The sequence below is a fragment of the Nipponia nippon genome, unplaced genomic scaffold, assembly GCF_047370975.1.
Source record: "Nipponia nippon isolate SJK-2023a ecotype South Korea unplaced genomic scaffold, ASM4737097v1 scaffold_33, whole genome shotgun sequence".
Classification (NCBI taxonomy): domain Eukaryota; kingdom Metazoa; phylum Chordata; class Aves; order Pelecaniformes; family Threskiornithidae; genus Nipponia; species Nipponia nippon.
In genome coordinates, this window is record NW_028262351.1 from 4,979,950 (window position 1) to 4,987,547 (window position 7,598).

The 7,598-nt window shown below is 39.4% G+C and overlaps 1 protein-coding gene across 2 annotated transcripts; it reads right to left on the reverse strand.

The window, feature by feature from the left end:
* Positions 1-260: 260 nt before the first annotated feature.
* LOC148054209 (transcription factor BTF3-like) lies at positions 261-7,018 on the reverse strand. 2 transcript variants are annotated; one of them, XM_087770733.1, is made up of 5 exons: positions 6,848-7,001; positions 4,075-4,188; positions 3,666-3,867; positions 1,151-1,216; positions 261-632 (listed from the first exon to the last, which is right to left on the reverse strand). In XM_087770733.1, exons 1-5 carry the CDS (start codon positions 6,914-6,916, stop codon positions 586-588), a joined length of 498 nt encoding a protein of 165 aa, XP_087626859.1. In that variant the 5' UTR covers positions 6,917-7,001; the 3' UTR covers positions 261-585. The 2 variants fall into 2 exon arrangements, with proteins under 2 accessions (XP_087626859.1, XP_087626858.1); XM_087770732.1 differs by lacking the exon at positions 261-632 and having other exon boundaries at positions 651-1,216; positions 6,848-7,018.
* Positions 7,019-7,598: the final 580 nt, after the last annotated feature.

Sequence of the window (7,598 nt, forward strand, 5' to 3'; positions counted from 1 at the left end):
CAGGTCTAGTTCTTAAATTCAGTAGATTACAAAGTGTCTTAGGAACACAGTGTATGTGCTCTGACCTGCAAACACTGGGAATTCACCGATTAAGTCTAAAATGCTCCATTATGCACCAAAATTTTTTTAGAAGCCATTTTTCTAACACAGCAAAAGGAAGATGCTCTGCAGAAAAGCAAGACCTTTTATGATTGTTTAGGAGTTATGGCCAATTTTTTTTCCTGCTTTTCTGACAAAAAGCCACACCAGAAAAGTTTATTTTATATTTTTTATTGTATGCCAAAGTTCATTAAAGATGGGGTTTTGCTTGTATACAAGTTACTCAAAAATTGCGTCTAGGCAGAGATTCATTAGCAATCTGACTTATTTCAAAGCATAGGCTTGTTCAACCAGGCCACAAAAATAATATTGTGTACAAGCAATAACTGAAAATGAGATGCAGGTTCAAGGAGTTTCCAAATATTACAAATCTTGAGACCTCATCAGGAAATAAACATAAAATCAAATAAAAGCAGTCACAATATAAAATAGCAGCTCCATGTAGCTTTTTCAAGTTTTAACTTTATTCAGAAAGTGTCACTTAGTTCAGTTTGCCTCATTCTTTGAAGCTTCATCAAAGTTTTCGACAAGATCTACAAAAAGAAAAACGTTGAAATTAAAGTTTGACCCACTTCTGCTTTGCCAATTCCCCCCCCCCAAAGTTCTACTCCATGTCAAGTGCTTACAAGGCAAAAAAAATTCAGCTTATAAAATACAGACCAAATAACATTTAAGAGCTTCATGGTTCATTCTTCTTGTTTAAACAAGTAAGTTTTAGATGGTTCATTATAAAGCACAATTCTAAGAGCATTTAACTTCACCATACTCACAACTGGGCAAAGTGATACTGAAAAGGTAGTTTCTTACCACTCTTCTTAATGAATATTAATTATCTTAGCCATAGCTATTACTCCTACACAGGACAAAAACGCTAGCTCAAACCAATGGTCCATCTAAGTCTCACATGGCGTCTGAAAACAGTGCCCACAGAAATTCTAGAACAGCGAGTGACTAGTCAATACTCTTACCGTCCTTGGCTCAATCTTATGCCGCACATGTTACCTCTCAGCAAAATTCACTTCCTTTTCCTCCATTGCATGCTTGTTCTTACCTGGAACTTCATCATCATCATCATCATCATCATCACCAGTAGCAAGTGGTGCTTTTCCATCCACAGCTGCAAGAGGAAGCAGTTCAAAAGCATCAGTCAAGCTCACCACATAAGCATCTTGATTACAAAGCTGTTTTGCTTTGTGTTTTTTGAAAACATTATCAAAGAGTCTGAGCTAAACTGCAATGCTCTATCCAGTTCCTCTGCTGAATAGAAATCTACAACTAACCCTTTGTTACTGATAATGCTCAAACAGCCCAGCTGGAAAATGAGAAGATGCATGCTAAACCAGTTTACTAGTCACCATCTTGGTTCTAGATATATAGAGCGCCTTACATGGTAATCATTTTCAGCTAAAAGCAGAGAGACTGATTTTTTTACCCATTTCTCTTAAAAACAGCTTGGTTTATTGACTACTCAGTGGTTCTTGAGGCTTACATATTTTACAACATTAGCAAGTTATAAGGAAATCTTAGGATCTTATGATCCCAGGCCTTCAAGGAAAACTAAGGTGTAATTGTGAAGCTGCAGGTAGACACACATGACTAGAGGCACTTAAAGATATTACTGTTCCCTGGCAAAGTCAGAGGAATATGGAACTGGACGCACAATTTTATACTTAGGTGGCTGAGGTAACCACATGTCCTGGTCCACATCTCTGCTGACTCAGTAATTTCTTAACTATTCCCATTCTATTTGCCAGAGCTAGCAAGACTTAACCATGTCCATTGTAGCAGACCAATGAGCATCTGTGAAACTGCAGCAGTATAACGCTAAGAATAGATATCTCAGGTCCCTGGGTGCCTGTGCCACTACTTTTACTGCTATTCTTAGCTGTACTACCTAGAGAGTATGAGACAGCTTAGCCTATCACCTCTGTTTTATCCTAATTAATCCTTCTCAGTTTTCAAGAAAAGCATGAGGAAAGAGATGGGTTTATATTAGACTTCTGAAATTGCTGTACCCTGATTTCTAGAGAACCAAAATAGATGAATGCATAAACTTTGTTCTGAAAGGGCTTGGGACAAGGTCACCGCTAACCCTCCTTTTGTTTTTTTAACAGCAGAAAGCTGTTACAGCTTGAGTGCATCTTAGTGACAAATACAACATTTTAAAAGCAAACCATGTTATTTCCTCCTAAATTGTCTGCATTCTCTCTCATCCCCCAGACCAGACTAAGTTTACTTTAGCACCTGCAAATGCAATCATCACAGATACTTCACTCTGATGTCAGACTTCCAAATCTAGCAGACAATGCTGAATGGAAAGGTTTGTGCAACTACTCTGGCATCCACCCAAAGTGGAAAGAAATAGCCATTTACCAGGTCATACAAAGCAAGCACTTTAAACAAGCTTCCCTAATATCAAAACTGTGCAATTTAGCTTATCCAGAATATACTCACCTTGCTATAAGAAGAGAGATCTTAAGGGATCATTTTAAATCCTTCAAGTTTTCTTTCTTTCAAGCCCCACTACTACCACAAGGAAGCCACACAGGTGACACTAGGAAGGAGGGACCTGAGCTTCATGGGGAAATAAGCAGTTTACCTCACCTCCTGAAGACTACTTCTAGCAGGATTTTTTTCAGTGGGAAGTTGACAGAAGGGAAGCATCATCAGCTTTAGGAATGGAAACAGAGGCTATCTTTGCTGGCAGCAAAGCACAGAAAGAAAAAAACGTAACAATCAAGTTCATAACTACCAGAAGAAGTAGGAAGTAAGTAGGAAGACCCTACATGCAGGACACTAAGAATGTTCCCAGTGTCAACAAGCCTGTCTTTCACTCCCAATTCTCACCCTGTAGCAGAAGCACCTTTTCCAAACACCACATACTTAAGTTCCTCCTCTACTTTTCCCACACAGTTTTAGGGAGAACAAGTGTTCAGGTTCTTTTACTAATTTAAGGATGGAATAGGAAGTTGGTGTATCTAGCTTAACGATCATGCCAGTCCTGTTCTCTACACTGTTCTACACACACAGAAATTATAACATATTTCCTTACAAATACTGTATAATTCCCTCTTAGCTATCAAAAAGCCCATGCAAGAAGAAATACCTTCACTACACCTGCGAGGGAGCAACGCAGTAGCAAGATGTCTGTCCTCAAGTCCCTCTCCCTGTTGTTTATGTTTCCATTGAAAGTGTCAAAACAGACATACTCAAAGTATATCTTTTTTTAAAACCTAACTCTCCTAGAGTAACTCTACCTAGCTTTAATGAACTAGGTATGCCAAAATACGGTAGCCACACCAAGAAGTAAACTACCACGAAATCAAGTCTGGCCACAACTTTCTAGTCCTAGACCAGCTGCAAGATATGCTGAGAGACAGGTGCCTCTGCTTTATTCTGTTATATTCATTGCTGGACTTGAGTTATAAATAAGACCTAAGAGTTCCATTTCTTTATAAGCATTTTATAATATGCTTGCAGACAGTAAGAGTGCACTGAATTTCACTGCAGCTATACAAATAAGCCACATAGCTGCCAGCATGAAATGCATTCAAGTTTCAACTTACGTTGCTTGGGTAGGGCTTCTGCTAATCTCCTCAGGCTGGTCAAACTGTCAGCTCCGAGCTGATTTAAGATGCTAGGAAGCATTTCTGTCAGCTGCTTTGTCTCAGCACGGCCGGTGATAGTGAAAGTGTTAGCAGCCAGAGATGCCTGAACTTTAGGGTTATTGAAGTGAACGACTGTTCCTTGGTTGGTAAACATATTTACCTGCAGGGGAAGAAAAAATAAAAATCCGGTATTTCAAGCAGTTTAGCATGATTTTTCAATTTAACAGGAAACTACCTGAAGTTCCTAAAGCCCAATAAAGACCTATTGATAATTTACAGGCAAGTTTAAGATGCTACTTACCAGGAAATTGTTTGATACATTTTATATTTATATATAGAAAAGCATTTTTCCCTTTGAAGCAATTACCTCTTCAATTCCAGAAATATTGTTGACACCCAGTTTCTTCAAAGAAAACTGAAGTTTCTTGTCATCTGCTGTAGCTGTTCTGTGGACAACCTTCTTCTTTCTGCGGGCAGTACCCTTTGCAAAAAAATTTATAAATTAATATTTAAATAGTTCTTCACAAACTCTAATCCTCATGGCCGTATAACTACTCTGCAGCCATCTACAAATCAACTTTGTATACAAAGTTCTATTTCTGTGTTACAGCACACACAACCCCACCCCTCCAACTGCACTGCAGCAGTCTTTCCCTTGCTATAAAGCAAGCTTTGCACATTTGTCAGAAGCGTGAGATTTTAGGAAGCAAGGCACCAGAGAACCTTTATTCCACAATTCTCATGGGGATTCTGCAGCATCCTACTTCAAAAAGAAAAATTGCAAGCTTATCCTTGTCTGTTACCATAGGCATAAAACTGAAGACTGAGCACAGTTTTCAGTAATTTCTGAAGCCCATTAATTTTTCCTTAGATCATCTTTCTCAAGTTGTAGCCAAATTTTTATAATAAAGAGTCAGAGACCATAAAGTTATCAACATATCATTAACAAATGAATATGAGAAAACCCAAAACACTCATTTTTTTATTCCAAATAGACATCTCCATCTGATGGACTTGCACATACAAATTTGAAGAACACTTATTTTCCCAAAATACTTTATAAATATATTTTTTAAAAATACTTCTACATAGTATTCCAGACCACTCCTGTTTAGAAAGCAAAAAAAGCAAAGGTTAAGTTCCCCTACAGTCACAGAGCTCTAGATTTCTCCAGGGAAATAATTGTCCCATATTAGAAGATATCTATAACTACGAAAAAGAAGAAAGTGTCATTTTATACTTCCTCGCACAATCATAAGGCTTCAGTAAAATTTGACATTAAAATGTGTAGGAATAGGTGAAGCTAAGCTCCTTTTTGACACACTATAACTACTAATCTAAGTTCTCCTACTCCAGTTGCCCATCTGCTACATGCTAGCAATAAGAAAATGTGTTGCTGCCCAGCTGTATAAATGGCTGCAATACCTTTTGAGTCCACTGGTAGAAGTCAGAAAACTAGCCGGACACTAACACCTCTAACATAATCCAGTTACAAACAACAAGAAATGTTAATAGACAAATTCACATGAAACTAACACTTGGAAGACTACAGCTCAAAAGTTTAGTTGTTTGTCTAGAAAGCCTGATGTTCGTTCCCTGCTACTGTCAGGTTAGCACACACAGCAATTTGAAAACTACTAAAATTACAGAAATGGCTTAAATTAAGTACCTTGGCTACCCAGGAACTGAGCCGCATAAGGGTTATGTTAAGTCTCTCTGGACAAAAGACCTCTCCAATTTCAAAAAAGGATGTCTTGAATCAAAGGCTATATAGGAACATGTATCCCCTTTTTACCCATATTAAGTATGGATATCGAACCAGGAAATATGAATTTAATTTAAATGAACAGCTGTTGCTTTCATCCCCACAGATTTAAGCTTCTAAAGATTACAGGGTTTTAGAAAGCAAATTCCATCCTGATCATGTTGAGACACGCTGTTCACACCCCTCTACCTTTATATTAAAGGGAAGTGGGTACAGCAGGCCACAAACGGAATGCTACAGACTCATCTGCCAGTGTTCTAAAAAGGTTTGGAAGAAACAAAATGACATTTAGCTGTATCAACATCCTACACAAAAATATCAAATTTCATATAAAAAGTAGTACAATAGCCCTCCACCTAAATATAATATTTAGCTTGTTTTTAAGATCTGCAGCCTTGCAGTGTCATGAAAATCTTCCAGCAGAGGCAATGTGCAACCTTTTCTCACAAGGCAGAAAAAAACCCAGTACAGTGACAAATGTTAAAAACCTCTATAGTCAATACACACACGCTGGTAACATGCACATAATCATCAATATAATACAGCAGTTCTCTGCTTAACTAGTAACTCATACAAAGAATACACAAAATCACCAAGCCAGTTAATTACTGGATTAACACTGATTTAAGGCTGCCTAAATCTCCAGCTAAAGGCAAAAACTTCAACAGAGGAATGAAAGCTACTGGAAACTCTCTCAGCAAGAGTTCTGTTGAATAGCTTGTATTCTAAAATATTGTGTGTACGTTTCCTCAGGTATAAAAAAAAAAATTACTAACAAATTCTTGCCTTAAAACTGAAAGTGTAATTAAAATGTTTACTAGCATACAACTATATTCAACGTACTTTTTTATTTTCAGATTATAAGAATCACACAGCTACATATATTCAGATGTCAAAATAAAAAGGCCTTCCGAGCATGTTATTCTACAATAAGAGTATGACAAGTACAGAAACTCCAGCTTTGTCCTAAAGAGCAAGAAAACAGCCATGGGCATCTTAAAGATTTGCGACAAGAATTTGGAACATAGCCCTCTCTAATCTGTTATGAAAACTATACCCAAGATCACATGCTGTAAGGTCTACTTACTTCAAATCTTAAGTGCCTTCTAATATAGCCTATACAAGAATATAGGCTACAAGTCAGCTATAACATAACAAACCCAAACAGAAAAGGCTGGAGGTTCAGCTCCTACATCCTGCTTCTACTGAACTGACTAGAGATCCCTGTAGCAGTGCAGCTTCCCCCAGGACGGTCCAGCCAAGCTGAGAACCCTTAGGGCTGCTCCCCACCCGAGTTTTCAGGATCCCGCGTCCTAGGCCCAGTGTGTGGGCAGAGACGCACAATCCTGAGGCAGGGAGGGGAGACGACTCCTACCTTGCCACCGATGCGCACTTGGGCCTGGAGCTTAGCGAGCTTTTCTTGGTTCATGATCGTTTCTTTCATCTGCGGAAGCAACAAGAACGCCCATGGAAAGCGCGTCAGGAAGCACTCGGCGGCGCAGGCCACAACAACCCGGGCCCGGCAGTAGGGTGGGTGTGCACAAGGGGCTCTGCAGCTACCCCTCACCACACTCACACCCCCGGCGGGAGGATACCCCAGCCCTGCCGGGAGGGAAGTCTGCTCGCATGCAGCGCCGCCGAAGCTCAGCTCAGCTCCCCTCGGGCCCAGCCCGTAACCGCCTTGCCTGGCCTTGCCCTCCCCCAACCACCGACCCGCAGCCCTGGAGTTGCATCTGGTTTGTTCTAGGGATTATCTAGAGCTGTGAATGCAAACACCTTAGGTGGAACAAGTTACATAGAATTAGGATAAACTTTCATGGTTGCTCTACTTCTGACATTTTTGTTCCAAGAAATTATAAAGCAGTTGTGGAAAATAAGTAGCAGTTCTGGCCATAGTTTACATCTGTCTCTTTAGGCTGCGACTTAAGTAGCATCATCTGGGTTTAAAGAAGTGAGCTTCAAGATTACTTGAAGGTTACTGGAAGACTGTAAGACTAAGGCACAATAAAACAGCTTTGGAAATCCAAAATTGGTGCATGCCATGAGTAGAAGTTTGGCTATGTTGTTTCTCAGCCAAGTAAGAATAAGGTTGAACGGCTGATTTCCATCTCCTTGGACTTGAGTAA